The 15,188-nt window shown below is 37.1% G+C and overlaps 1 protein-coding gene across 1 annotated transcript in view; it reads left to right on the top strand.

Annotated features, from left to right (window-relative positions):
* LOC109233148 (protein ENHANCED DOWNY MILDEW 2-like) overlaps positions 1 to 11,630 on the top strand; it is a 14,888-nt gene extending 3,258 nt beyond the window's left edge. Inside the window, exons 6-20 of the mRNA XM_019398926.1 lie at positions 1,692 to 1,782; positions 1,979 to 2,077; positions 4,179 to 4,426; positions 4,536 to 4,628; positions 4,713 to 4,933; positions 5,013 to 5,193; positions 5,334 to 5,481; positions 5,597 to 5,698; positions 6,834 to 6,926; positions 7,674 to 7,715; positions 8,777 to 8,887; positions 10,306 to 10,377; positions 10,467 to 10,573; positions 10,654 to 10,720; positions 10,806 to 11,630. Coding sequence (XP_019254471.1) covers positions 1,692 to 1,782; positions 1,979 to 2,077; positions 4,179 to 4,426; positions 4,536 to 4,628; positions 4,713 to 4,933; positions 5,013 to 5,193; positions 5,334 to 5,481; positions 5,597 to 5,698; positions 6,834 to 6,926; positions 7,674 to 7,715; positions 8,777 to 8,887; positions 10,306 to 10,377; positions 10,467 to 10,573; positions 10,654 to 10,720; positions 10,806 to 11,285 — 2,155 coding nt within the window. The 3' untranslated portion in view covers positions 11,286 to 11,630. The remainder of the gene's footprint in view (positions 1 to 1,691; positions 1,783 to 1,978; positions 2,078 to 4,178; positions 4,427 to 4,535; positions 4,629 to 4,712; positions 4,934 to 5,012; positions 5,194 to 5,333; positions 5,482 to 5,596; positions 5,699 to 6,833; positions 6,927 to 7,673; positions 7,716 to 8,776; positions 8,888 to 10,305; positions 10,378 to 10,466; positions 10,574 to 10,653; positions 10,721 to 10,805) is intronic.

A 15,188-nucleotide genomic window follows, 5' to 3' on the forward strand; every position in this document is an offset into this window, starting at 1 on the left:
CCCCCCCCCGCATGTGTATTACCAATTAACGTTCAACCTTCTTCCTTTTTACTTTTCGTCTAATTTCTCTGTTGTTAAGATGGTTTCTCATGTTTCTAACCATGCAAAAAGGCGGTACTTACCAGACCGAGAAGTGACGGTAAACCATTTTTTCCCTCCTTAGCAGCTTAAAGTAGAATGATTTGGTTGTGAATGACTTATTTCTCTATCCTTCCCATTCCATGTATCATGACTAGTGATATTTGTTGCTTATACAAATGTCAAAGTTTGGAGCCTCACAAAATTTCAATCTTACAGATTTCTACTAAATTTAGGTCCCGCAGAATTTCCACTTCCTCCTTGATACTAGTTTATCTGAAAAATGTTTGTAAATTGTTGGTACAATATGTTGGAAATTGTGGGGGAAGACATTTTATAGGAATGATCTACACACCATCTCTATTTCCAAAAAGTGACTTTGGCTCCGTTCCACACTTTGAATCTGATAGGCTTCCTTCCATCTCTCTTCATTATACAGGGAGATAGGACTAGATATTGTGCAATGATCTGATTAGTCCTCCAATCCGACTTGTCTATGCAATGTTCTTTGCCGCTGTGACCCTTTTCTCTATTATTTGTTTGTCTATAGTGAACCTTTAAATCAAATAGTAGGGCCTCTTTAAAACCCTCAAATCCCTCGCTCATACAGAATCTTGGTAGGAGTCATAACCATCTTTTAAATGATCAAGTGGGTACTTCTTGATCTCTTCATTTGTATCTGACTGGAAATTCCTCTGCAGTTTCTCCAATATGTTTGGCAAATGGGAAACAGAGCTATCATGTAATCATCTTTTCTGTAAATTGTATTACAGGCTGAATGTTAAGTCAAAACAAGGTATCATAGTGCCGTGGAAAATTGTCCCAAAGAGCACTTCCAATGCTTGAGGATGCTACATCCAATTTAATGAAATTAGTCCTTTGATCAATCTTAAGAGCATCTAGCAGAGTATGGAGATCGAGTACACTGGCTAGCATCACTACTTGGCTTCTCCGAAAAGTGATGCTTATTCAAGTGAGGGTTTGAAATTGTACACTAGTGATTACAGTTTCATTCTGCACCACTTAGGGGCAGGGTTCGTCCCTCTAGAAGTCTTCCCTTTCTCCAATATTCACAGGTCCACCGTCCACCCTCCTTCAAAAGATTTTAAGAAAATAATTTTTGTCGCATTTAAATACCACGGAGCATAACTCCAAATCACAAAACTTCAAGTCTTTTATCCCTAGCCTCCACAATCTTACCCTTCTCCTTCCGTCCAAGAAATATAAGTAGAGCTTGATATTGGTCCCGTCAATCCGTTCTTTTAGAATTTAGCTGGTCTGATCTAAAGAACTGAGTATCATAACAAAAGTAACTAGATTTTTTATTGGACCAAGTTATCTGGCTCCTCTCTATATCTTAAAGATACAAGAGAAAAAGAGGCTAATAAAAGAGATAGCAGTCAACTCTTTTAGAAGGCATGTGATTGCATCTATTTTGTCGCTGCCTTTTGATTGGCTAAATCGTTTCTATATAGTGTTTTGACGTGGATTTACTTTCATTCACTTGTGTGATTTTAATCCTAAGATTGTTCGTGAAAAATTATTGTTTTTGTCCTTCAACATTTTGCAGAGTATAGTAAAGCTTTAATCTTGTCTGTCTGCATGTCTGTCAGTTGTGAAGGCCGCTGCATACGATCTTTCCATCCGTCCATAGAATCTGGAGTTGAATCTTCTTGTGAATCTCTTGGTTACAGAAATCTACAAGTAGGAGTCTGAAACTTTTGATCCTTGTCCTGGTTTCTCAAATTTTTACTTCTCTCTATATTTGGCATCATGTAAGGGCTTATCAAACTTTTCTAGGAAGTGCTTAAAGTTTTCAGCATATGGTTGTTTGTAAAGTTTTAGCATGTTGCCTTCTTTTAACAATCAAAAGAAGTTTTAGCATGTGGCTGTTTCACAGGCAATCCAGACCTTCTTGTGCAAAAATTGCCAATATCAACAACATCAATGTTTTGCTTGTGGCTTGTTGGGGTCATCTGACAAATCATCTGGTGCAGAGGTTTGAATTTCTTGTCCATTATATACAAATAGGAAAATCTTAAGGGTAGAATCTATAAAATGCCAAAAGTTCTAATTTTCTTCTTTGACTTGAAGATAATATTTCACCTATTTCTATGTTGTAATATCTGTACTTATTGTTGAGATAGCTGATTCTAACAGATTAGCAGATTCCACTAATGATTATTTATTGGAGTTAACTCCTTTTTTTTAATTTATTTATTTCATTTGGTTAATCTTTTGTGGTATGGAAGCCTTATATCATCACTCAATCTTGTTTTATATCTCTCAACATCTATCCCCGACCAATTACGAGCTATGTTGCTCGGACTCTCTCAAAATGTTGCTGGGTGTGTCGGATCCTCCATGTGATTATGACAATATTATGTTATTGTTTTTTTGAGAGTGTGCAGCATAGATTACGAGAAGATTACGAAAATATTATGTTATTTTTGACCTCCTTTTTTGGAGAGTCCGTGCAACATAGATTGCAAGAAGATGAATATTTAGTTATAGTAAACATGTCTTTCACAAAACCATTTTGGGAGCTTTTACATGTGCACAAGTTTGAAAAATCTTAAAGCATTAAGGCTAACACCAGATCTAGACAAAAGGCAAGTAGCTTGGACCTGTATTTTATTTAGGTCTAGCTTCTGTTTGAAATAGAGAAAACGATAAGGCACTTGTAGCATACCATATTTCAATGGATTGACGTAATTTTTCTACCGCGTGTACATTCTTTTTTAGTTGATACCATTTGATACCCATCGTCTGTATAAAAGGCTGCGGAATATAGATTCAAGATGAAATTTACCATCATTAGCCCCTTTTTGATTATTAAGACGTTACTCCCTATGCTTGAAAGTAGATGAACTGATTTGGCTACAGTAAGAAATGTCTTAGTCGTCTAGACTATGCTGGTGTTTGGTTAAAATGTGTCTCAAATAATAGTTGAGATGTGTGAAGTGGCTACGTTCCCAACGGAACAGCGTGATACTTAGTAACAGGTTAGAAGTACATTAATAAGGCCTAATGGAAACAATAATAGAAAAAATATTCAAACTTGATGTTTCAAATATGTGTCCTTTCCCAGTGCCTTTAGTTTAAGAGAAAAAAGAAAAAAAGAAAGACACGAATCTTCTCTTACAGCATCTGTGGAGCAACTGTTTTCTCAATCTATACATGACTTAAAGCTTGTTGAAATTGAGCTGACTCTGTATCTAAATTACAATGGTTTCACAGGGCATTTTCTTAGCTAAAACAGTGATTATCAATTTTTTATGTGTTACCATTCTTCAATTCCGTCAAGAGGCTGATATTGGACTATTGGGTAAGGTGGAGGGGTGTTGCAGCACTGACATGGGGTCTGTGGGAAGCTTATTAAGCAAGGAGGAGCGTATGCTAAATAGGTTTGAGGGATGATTGAAGGAATGAATTGATCAGGTTTAAGGTAAAATTGCTTCTGTTATGAGGATATAGAACCAGATCTGACTGCAGTAAAAGAAATGCAGGAAACCGCTATTTTACAAAAAAACGCAGAAAACCAAGAGAGAACTTTTTTTTTTTGGGGGGGAGGGGTGTGTGTTGCTAGGATTAAAGCGAGTTGACCGTTGACATATCAGATTCTCAAATATACGTTCGTCTTCTACTTACTACCTTCTGAAAAATTGCATGTAATTTTTATCATAAAATAGGAAATGTTTAATCCTCTTGGTCCTTGAATTTGTGGCTGAGCTCCAATTTCCTGCAACTAGGAAGATTTCCTTACCAACATAGCTAATAACTTGCATAAGTTTATATTCCATTTGTCAGCTTCCTGTCACGGAACATACTCAAGGAAACAAGAACATAATCTTTTACCCGTCCGTTCCGTCTGTTTTGCATTTTGCTCAAATGAAGAGCCTCAGAAAGGGGCTGGAGTTTCTGCAATGTTAACCAGAGGCATTTCTGATTCCCAGAATATGGACGAACTGGAAATTGCATAATACTGGAGATACTGATAAATATTTCTTCTACGTATCTGCTATCTCTTCATATCACTGTTTATACTATTTTAATATACAATTTTCTCACCTATATTTTATTTGCACAATGTCCCGAAGGTCTTCCCTTGCGTTTCTGCAACTTGTGGACACTTCTTTCATCCTAAATGCGTCTCAGTGTTACTTTTCCCTGGTGATGAATGTCGAGCCTTAGAGCTGCAGAAGCAAATTGTAGCTGGAGAATCATTTACTTGCCCTGCTCATAAATGTTTTGTCTGCAAGAAAGGAGAGGATAAAAAGACAATTGAGATGCAATTTGCAATTTGTAGACGCTGTCCAAGGGCATATCATCGCAGATGCTTACCAAGGTTTTCCTTAATCCTACTGTCTTGATTTTGAATGCTTTGATCAAATATACTAATGGCGAAAGAGGTATTGGCATCTCATGTTCTGTGTTCTCTTGTTGGCTCTTCTAAGATGTATTGCTTTTGAGCCCTCCGATTATGACAAGAACATCCAGAGAAGGGCTTGGAATGATCTTTTGCCCAGTCGTATCTTGATATACTGTATGTAAGTATCATCTGGAACTTCAGGAATCATGAATATTCATGAGAATTTCTGTTAAAAAAATTTACCAAGCCTACCTCTGCCCAGGGACCACAAGATTATTCCTATAATTGGGACTCCAAAAAGAGACCATATCCTATTCCCACATGTTGTTGGGAAAGCAAACTCACCATCTTCAGGACCTTTGAGGATTCTCTCACGAAAGAGTAAGGTTCTTGGTGCTCTCACTGAAACAAGTGTCGTGAACATGAAAAAGCCTTTTGAAGCGAGGCACAATGCTATTAAAGTTGGTGATTCTTATGGAAAAGGTGCTAAAATGGCTTATACAAGCTCTTGTTCTATAATTGGTCAAACTATTAAGTCTATTAAATATTACATCTTTGTCAGGAAAACCATGTAAGCCTCCAACACAAGAAAGAGGCAAATTGAAGGCGCCACTGGGTACAAAGTTGGTCTTTGCCCCACAAAGTACTTATAGTGGCAAGACAATGAATGTCCGACCAGCTATGCCAGTGATGAAGAAGGCCAGCAGTTCACGGGAATTGGAAGATAATGAAATGAAAAAGAGGTGCTTAAATGGACTTCATCATGTTCTTAAACTTGAATCCTCTTTCCCTTTGTTTCAAATGATATATTCCATCCATGTTAGAACTTTAAATGGATGTTAAATGCATTTTGTTAAACCTATTTACTTTGCATTTTATACAGAATGATGACTTTGATAAAAAACTCTACCTCTTCGTTTAATGTGGAGGAATTTATAAATGAGCAGAACCGGAAATGTATCGATAGTAACTCTCGAAAAGTTTTCACAGACAAGGCCATTACCTTGGGAAAAGTTCAGTGTTCCGTGAAGGTATATCTACTAGTTCAGCATTGAAGAGATGTACTCATGAATTTTGAATTTTTCTTCTAATTTCTTCTGCAGTCTCCTCTTATAGAAAATCTGTCCTCTTTATGTTCTGGACCAGGCTATTGGAATAGCGTTGAAGAAACTAGAAGAAGGACACAGCATTGAAGATGCGAAAGCTGTCTGTGAACCAGAAATTCTCACTCAGATTTTCAGATGGAAGGTTGCTCCATAGGACCTAAAAATGTTCTTACACATGAACACAGGCTTTCTATATTCTTGCTCCTGACTTGATGTATTATTTTCTGATTTAATTTGTTGACAAGTTTCTTGCTCGAATGTTTTATGCTGTGTGGTGAAGTATGTTCCCCTTGGTGGGTCATACATAGGAAGTGCATGTCATGTACAACAAATCTGAAAGAAAGAGGAGTGTTGATATGGCATATCAGAGATACTTGTAACCGAAAGAAAGGATAGGGAAAGAGCTTCTAGGTTTTAAATCAAGCCCGACAAAAAGTGTAACAACCCCTAGTTCTCTCTCGAATTGCTTGGACTGGATGGTGGTGATCTAGTTGTAGGAGTATATTAGAATATTGATTCTAGTAGTTGCACCAATAGAATTCTGATGCACTTTGACAAGTTCCCACATGTGATTAAACAAGATGCTTGTCATAGCTACTGGTTAACTGACTCCATAGGAACATGAATTATCTTGTGCAGAGAATATAACTCCCTTTGATGGTCTAGCTGATACCTAGTCTAAAGATCAAACCAAAATCTGCCTCAGCTGCTGGAAGTTGCTGCATTGATGCGTGCTTGAAAACTATATCCTCTATTAGCTCGTGGAAAAGAATCCCTAGCTATTCTTTCTTATGCACTTTTTAGGTTTCTCTGGATCGTTTCTTGCTTAAGACTAGACAAATATTCTGTACCTAAAGGTAGTCCCTGAACTTCCACGCGTTGCATCACAATAAGTTATGCATCACGGCAATTAAAGTTTTTATTTCCATGAATATTGTTAACTTTTTACGAGTTCCACATTCTTATTAGTGTGAAAAGATAGATTCTTATTGTATGTCAGCATTTGGAGAATTGGCACTATTGCTTTTGTGTTAGAGTGGAAATGTAATTTTTTTTTTGGGGGGAAAATGCTTATTTGGTTCACCTTGATGTTCTCAATATCTCGTGTATAAGGAGAAATAATGATCTTGAAAATTATTAAAGGAAGATGTAAATCTTAGTGTCAATAACCTATTCTTACAGTGAGATATGGTTGATGGGGCATTTCGTGGTTGTTTTTTATGGACGATTTGATGAATGATTTGCAAATATTTCATTTTCTGTCTTGGATGTTACAGAAGAAGCTAGGATCTTATCTTGCCCCTTTTCTTAATGGCATGCGCTATACATCTTTCGGTCGCCACTTCACGAAGGTGGACAAACTGAAGGAGGTATGCACTTCTTTTACATTTTTTATCGGATCTTGTATCTCAATGGAAGTGATAATAAAGCTGCATTGTACTAGTAACTAAACTCTGTCTTCCATCTTCATAATTTTTCTAATCGATGCAACTTTAAAACTTACTCGATAAAGCCAGTGTACTAGTAAACCCTGTCTTCCATCTTCACAGCTTTTCTAATCAATGTGACGTTAAATCTTACTCCAGAAACATTCTACATTACGGAACAGATGAATACCCTGGAATTTCGTATGCATGTTTTCAGTTCTCTAACAAGGTTCACCAGGAGTGCTTCTTGAAAATAATTAGAGCAGTATAATTTTGGCATACGATGTAAAAGTTACAATAGTAAACATTTTCGACACTAATAAAAAGACTAGGTGATTCTTCGCATGTGCCCAAGCCTTGGTGGGGAGAGTTACTAGGTACCTGTGATGTTGGAAGGTAGCGGGCACCTGGCCGAATATTAGAGGTGCGCAAGCTGGCCCGAACACTACCGTCACCCAAAAAAATAAGAGATTTCAAATGCTCTCTCTTGTTTGGCTAAAAGAGTCAAGATAATCTTTTGGAATGTTGTAATAGAATATTATTCATGATTATGTCTCTTGCACTTGCTGGACAAAAAATTATATTCTGTCCCACTACTCTTTGTTGCTTGTACTGATTAATGGCATCAGGCTTAATTATGTGTTTTATGCAAATTAGAGGCTGAATTATAGCATGACTTTCCATATGCAGGTGGTTAATAGACTAAGATGGTATGTGCAAGATGGTGACACGGTAAAAAGTCCATATGATCTTCTTTATTTCCTTATAGTTGTCTCTCATCTTGTATTAGCATCATAACCTGCCTATCTTTTCTTTCTTGCTATTTGTTTTTGGTGGGTGGGGGTGGGGGGAGGGATTGCTTGGCTTAAGGAATTGGGTGAAAGTACAGGTGGGGGGGAGTAAACTGTATTATTATTTTTTTTTTTTGACTTGCAGATAATTTTGAACTTCCAAAACAGTTTCCAGTCGCCTAATTCTTGTGAAATTCAATATGTTCTTCTAAGCTTTGTTATTGAAATGATAAAAGTATAAGCCAATAAGATCTAGTACAATCTCAGTCTATCTCTGAGTGTTTTTGAGTATTTGCAGATTTAGTGAAGTTATTTTCTTTGCTCCTTGTATTAGTATCTCCTCTTTTCTCCATAGATCCAACTTCTTGACCGTTGCAGATCATAAATGCTCTTGCTAGGGAATTTAAAATCTTCATGCTAGTCTGCAGCTTCTTGTACTCCTAATTTATCTCCTTGTTGGGACTCCACTTTGGTTACTAGACGTAGTCATTCAATTATTCTCCTTTTGTTGGAACTTCACGCTTGCTCATCAAATGCATCAGCTTTCTTGAATTTCTTCTGAATTTTACTGCTTTTCTTCCTTGGACAACTTTAATAATGAGTTTGAAAGGGTCTTGCGTTGATCTTATTCGGGTTATCACGTTTTGTCTCCATTTAGAGCAACATTTGATTCAACTTCTTTGTGTCATTTGATCTAGTCGGCTTCGTCGTATATTGTTGTCCTGCTAAGACAGATTACAAACTCTTAACAGATTCTTTTACTCCTTCAATTTTTTCATCATTAAAATAATTCTTAGGGCCAGCAGTGGGGAATGAAATTTGTTTCAGAACCTTTGGTTTTACCGGCGGGTGCCTTTACCATTCAGCAAACCTCATATAAACATCTCTTCCCAAACACCTTTTGCTTTGATTTTTTTTATTTTAAGTTCTTCCTTCTCTTAATCTTGTTCGAAGGAATGCAGCTTTACATATTTCTTTGAATACTGAGGCTTTCTTGTTCAGATAGTGGACTTCTGCTGTGGCTCCAATGACTTAAGCTGCTTGATGAAAGAAGAACTAGACAGAATGGGGAAAAAATGCCAATTCAGAAATTTTGATCTCATACAACCAAAGGTAAATTATTTTATAATCATCATATTAGCTTCCTTCATGAGTTGTGATTGTTAAATCTGAACAGGTGAACCAGATTACCTCTGGGAATTCTATTTTTTGGTAAAAGGGGTAGTAAAATTGTTGAGTTCTTTCTAATTTTCCTCTTGCAGCAACTCTTCTTGACTAGGCCCTTCCTGTTACAACTAGCTAGTCTTTTTTACTCCAGTCAAACAATACTTGTGATTTGTTCGTCAATCAAATGCTTACAATATAAAACTCGATAACCAGCATGTGTGTTATTGCGCAAATAAAACCCACTGTGATGGCTTGTAATTAGAAGAAATATGAAAAGGAATGTAAATATGCATTATGTTTTTTTTTAATCATGTGTAGTTGAGGGATGAGTTTTTCTTTAAGGGCATGGTGAAGTTTCTAAGTGCGAAAATATTATTTAGCTTCAGTCCATGTTATCAGGCACGGGATAGGTTGAAGAGACCGATCCTCCAATGTCACTTGGAAAATGGCTCGTAGACAAGAGATATCACCAATGTAGTAAGTTGTTTCTACTATTGGACAAAGGCCATCCTTGTCAATTAAGTTTGTAGCCACTTACAATGCTCACTAAGATGCTCCATTAAGTTACCAAGTCCAACCTAGTCAACTCGACTTGGTTAAATAGTTTGTGACTCGTGAAAAGGACTATAATTAGTCGTGATCAAAGCTCAATCGAGTCACTGAGCTATAGGCAGTATTTAGTTTGTCGAGCCTACTCAAAAGCACATCACTACAACGTTATTTAGTATGAGCGATTCACGACATTTCAGATGTCGGTGAGTTTGTAGTTTCATATAGGTATGAGAGTATGACAGCACATCTTCCTTTCATGGAATCACTATGATCTTTTGATTTTAAAGTCGTTAGATCTTAAATTTATCTCAACTCACTGAGTAATACATAATCCAGTCTTAAGTTTATGTCTTTTAAACTGTTGTTTAACTAAATCTGTGTGTTTTGATGCTTCACAATAGCACGCATCTGATTGGTTTCCGGAGATTGATACAGATATGGACTCTTTATTTTTCGTTTATTTTATTTATGCTAATTTTGCAACCGTTGATTGAACTAATATTATATTAAGAACATCATCCTATAAGTTACAAAACAGCAGGTCGATCGACTTGGATATTGTATGATAGATTGAACGATAGTGGAAAGGGAAAGGATAAAAGTTAACGCATTTGTAATCTATGTTAGTCTCCTCCTTTGTACTTCCTAAACAACCTACAAATATGAAACCTTCATCCAACTTTTGCTAGAATTTCTTCAAGTCCACATTGCCCTTGTTAGATCATTTGCTTTGTATTTCATTAACTTAGTGCCTTCTCTAATTATGCTTTGTAAGTTAATGAACGGCTTCTTGGGATTTCTTAACTCTCCAGAATAATTTCAACTTTGAGAAGAGGGATTGGATGACTGTTGGTTTAAGAGACTTGCCAGAAGGATCCAATTTGGTATGTTGGAAACCATCGGCTTTGCATAACTTGGTGTGACTTAAACATTGTTTTGAAGCTTTACCAATCTTACCTTGCATCTTGAATAGATCATGGGGCTGAATCCTCCTTTTGCCTCGGCAAATGAATTTGTAAGCAAGGCTCTTACATTCAGACCAAAGCTTCTTATTATTACTGTTCCGAAAGAAACAAAAAGGTGAAGATTTAAATTATGAAAACTGCAAGTTCAGTGATTATCTGCTTACCACCTGATATATCAATTATCTGCTGTTCCAGACTTGATGAAAGAAGAAAGAATCCATATGATATAATTTGGGAAGATGACATTATCTTGGCTGGCAAGGTGCAAACAATTGAAATCCTAAGATTTTTATCGCTCATTTCTCTTACGAATGCGAGTGTGATACTAGTTTTTTTTGTTATGCCAGTCCTTTTACCTGCCAGGATCAATTAATGTGCATAACCAGCAGATGGAGCAATGGAACATCAACTCCCCTCCATTGTATCTGTGGAGTCGCCCAGATTGGACTGCTAAGCACAAAGCAATAGCTGTTGAGCACGGGCATATCAGGAAAGATAGCCAAAAGTGGGAAGAAGAAGAAAACAAAGTAAACACAGGAATCACAAATTACCTGATGCAAGAAACGCATGATTGCTATGGTGACTTTTCTGACATTGTGACCAGCTGTGGTGACATCAATAGCTTGCTGGATGATATCCCTGAGATATCTATTGGTGCTGATTATAATCAGAATCAACCTTTTGGCATTCCTGAGCAGGAATATGGCTTGAGCAATAGACAAGAGGTGCTTGGCTACGAAAGTAAGGATGCAAGTGAAACACTGCGAGCTGAGGAAATGTGCATTGACATGGAACTGTCAACTCCAACGGGATCCCCACTTCACTAAAAGATGAAGTGTCTATTCTCAATGGTAGGCCTTCGTCTTTCAGTTCAGTATTGACCACTCATACCATTTTGCTAATATACTTGAGCATGATAGAAGTTAGCTTTTATGTCTTTTCTTTTTGGTACTGTCACTCGAAGTGGAAGGATCTGACAGTCTAAATTTGCACATTAAGGATGTGATCTTGGACACAATTCCTATATACTGGTAGGCTGGTAGCTGTGCATATCTGTATGTAGCCTTTAGTAGGAGACTTCAAGGGCGGCTCTAGGGTAAGGCACGTGAAGCCCTTGCCTTAGTCCCCCAAATATTTAAGGCCCCAAAAATAAGAAGACTACTATATTGTTATATAATATATAGTCCATGATTTATATTTATATAATTATTAATAAAAGATTTCAAATTTTAATAATTTTTAACATTTGGTAGACGTAAGATAGAATGAGTTAATTGGGTTAAATTTTTCTCATTAAATTAAATAATGTATTTACCTTCTCATCAACTTTATTTTTCTTCCTTTATGTATAGTCTTTTTTCATGTTTCTCATGATTTTACTTTCTAATTTCAACTAAATTCTCTAAATTAACCATTCCTTTTTGTCCATTTGATTGATCCACACACCAGAAAGCAAGTTCTTTTGTGTCTCATATTTTTTAACTAAGAAATCCTCGAGACAAATGTTGCAAGGTTCAAAACACGATGGATAATGGGCTCACCCTTTACCATTTTCACTTAAGGGAAGAATGAATACCATATGATGCGCGCTTAACTCATACATCATGAGTTGCGCTCGCACCACTAGATCAAAGTCATGGAGGTTTTTTTGTGTCTCAATATTATATGGATTTTATAAAAGAAGTTTCAGGGTCTTTTTAATATATTTTGGTTTTAGGCCACCAGTTCTGTTGGGCCGCCCCTCATTGGCGATCAACAATTATTTACAGACTACTGCCCCACCATGAACGTATTGTTCAACCAGCTTCATTCACATTTGGTAACTGAATGACACACCCACTGCCATTAATGTTGTTGTTATTGTTGCCTTATCTTAAGTGGAACTCTATAAATTTGATTGAGAATGTTATGGGTGGACAAGTAGCTCTAGTAGGAGACTAGTAAAGCCCTGATTTAGGTCTCCCAAAATTTTTAATAATGGATTTTATAATTTTATTTCAAATTAGACAATATTAATATTTGCAGTAAATAAAAAAGTACAAAAAAATTTGTAAAAAAGAAAGAAAGGTGTCTACTCTTTAACAGTAAAAATATTTTTAAAACTTTGAATTAAACTACTTAAATCTTCATATTTTACAACAATATCAAAGGTAACATATTGCAAATACATGTCTAACATCTCATTTATTTAAATTATCTTTCTAATATAAATAATAATATTACTATACGAAGTTGAAGACTTTATGTCATTTAAGAATATATACTATAAACAACAAGTACCAAAAAAATGGCAAGATTAATTTTTTGCATATATGTGTATATACGTACTAATAAAAAAAGTATAAGACCTCTTATTAAAATTGGTTTTAGGCCACTAATTTTATGGAGCTTCCCTCTGTAGGAGTCCGCAAAAGAGAAGTCGTGGCAAGCGTAACCTATTTTGGACAGACATTGAAATCCACTTTGAAAGTAGGATATACTGAAATCTTGGTGGCATTGCGAGTTCATTCTCAGCTCTTTGAACACTAGTCTGATCCATATCTGCACTATGTACACCTTTATAGCTTTACGCTGAGTTTTGCATGTACCGTCAAAGAAATGGAATTTTTATTTAATCCCACTTCACCGGCTTATAGATTACTGTATATTGAAAGAAGGGAATTCTTATTCTGCTAAAGTTAAAGTAATCTAACGTATGAAATTACATGATTCTTTATTTATTATTTTTAAAAGGCAGAATACATAGACAGATACTTTAACTATCATACAAATTCCACTTGAACATGTCAACTAAGCCATTTTCCACCGAAACACTTTTACTATACCTTTACTACACTATTTTAACACGTCCGAATGACATGGCAAATAACGTGAACATTATTGCTTTTGAGCGCGTGGACATTAAAAATATGCTGACAAAAACTATTTCAACGGTACAATAAAAATGGTAAAACACCCTTTCCCTATTATATAATTAAACCCTCATCCCCTTTTACCAGCCCTAGTTCTTCACCCTTCTCTAAAAAATCTAGCCCTATTTCTTCACCCTTTTCTTGATTTTCTTGTTTAAAAATTCTATTCTTCTCTCCAAATCAAAAGTAGTCTCACCGTTTGTGTTCGAATCTTGGCTTAAGCTCTCAATTATGTCTCTCACACCAAGAGTAGATTCATGCCGGTGTGATCATGAATGTCAATTGAAAACTTCATGGTCTCCATCTAATCCTGGAAGGAGGTTCTATGGATGCAAAATTAAAAAGGTAAGTAATAATTAACTACAATTAATTATTTTTACTATTTTGTTCCCGAATTTAGTTTAAATGAATTTTTTTTGAAGGACAAAGGTGGATGTAATTATTTTAGGTGGTTTCACGACGAGTTTCCTAGCCAAGCGAATAGGGTTATTTGGGGTTTACTGAACAAGGTCAAAGCTTTTGAAGAAGAAACGGGTGAAATTGTTTCTCCTGGGAGGCTCACGAGGGCGTGGATTATGTTGATGGTTGTTTTGTCGTGGACGGGGGGGTTATACAGAGCTTGGTAGGGATGGTTATTTCTGGGAGCTGGAGCTCGGGCTTGGTTGTAGTGCTGTTGTGGCCGTGTATAGGGCTGGGTATTCATCACCGCATAGGGAGGCGGTGCCACGGCATAGGCTGCATCTTGGTGTGGATAGTAGTGTTGCGGGGTTCTTGGCGGCATGTAAGAGTGATCAAATGATCGGCGGGGCCTCTTGAACCCGAAGCCATCATGGCTCCTTCCTCCCTCTTTTTACGACTAGCTAAACCCCTTGAGCCATTCTGGATGGCTTGGGAGGTAGCTTTCAAAGCAGCTTGACTCAATATCCGGCCAGTTTTCAGACCGTTCTCTACCATTTCCCCGATTTTGACTACCTTTGCAAACGGTTTGCCCATGAAGGACATCATATTCTGAAAATAATCGGCCTCTTGGGTTTGCAAGAAGACTGTAACCATTTCGGTCTCATCCATAGGCGGTTTTACTCTGGCGGCCTGCTCGCGCCATTTGATAGCATATTCACAGAAACTTTTCGCGGTTTTCTTCTTCAAGTTAGACATGGAGTTCCTGTCTGGAGCTATGTTGACATTGTACTGGAACTGTCTGACAATCTCGTGCTAAATTATCTCATATGTGCCAGTGGGAGATTTCCTGATCTATATACCATTCCGAGACGATTCCTGTCAGGCTCTCCCCGAAATAGGCCATCAACAACTCTTCTTTCCCACCAGCCCCTCGCAACTGATTGCAGTATCTCTTAAGGTGACCAATTGGGTTTCCATGCCCATCATACTTCTCAAACTTTGGCATTTTGAAGCCGGCAGGTAGATGGACATTTGGGAACATGCACAAGCCTGAGTAGGAAATACTTTTTTGGCTACTCAGGCCTTGTATATTTTTTAAGCTTTGTTCTAGGCTTCTCATTTTCCGAGCCATATCTTCCTGCTCGGGGTTCCTTACTACTACTTTTTGTTCCATTGGGGACTCATATTGCGGATGCTGAGGGTATGAGTCTAGAGTAACATGAGTTGTGTCTGGCTGAAATTGCGGGCCTTGGAAGCTGAACGTTGAAGGCTCAAAGCATGGCCTAAGCACGATTGGTTGTGCCATGGTAAAGACTGGTGGTGTGGTGTACAACATTGAAGGTACCCCTAAAAATGGTTCTGGGGCGGACTTCAGAAGGCATACCGGTAAAGTTGGCTGACATAGTAGGGTACCCAAAA

The sequence above is a fragment of the Nicotiana attenuata genome, chromosome 10, assembly GCF_001879085.1.
Source record: "Nicotiana attenuata strain UT chromosome 10, NIATTr2, whole genome shotgun sequence".
Lineage (NCBI taxonomy): Eukaryota > Viridiplantae > Streptophyta > Magnoliopsida > Solanales > Solanaceae > Nicotiana > Nicotiana attenuata.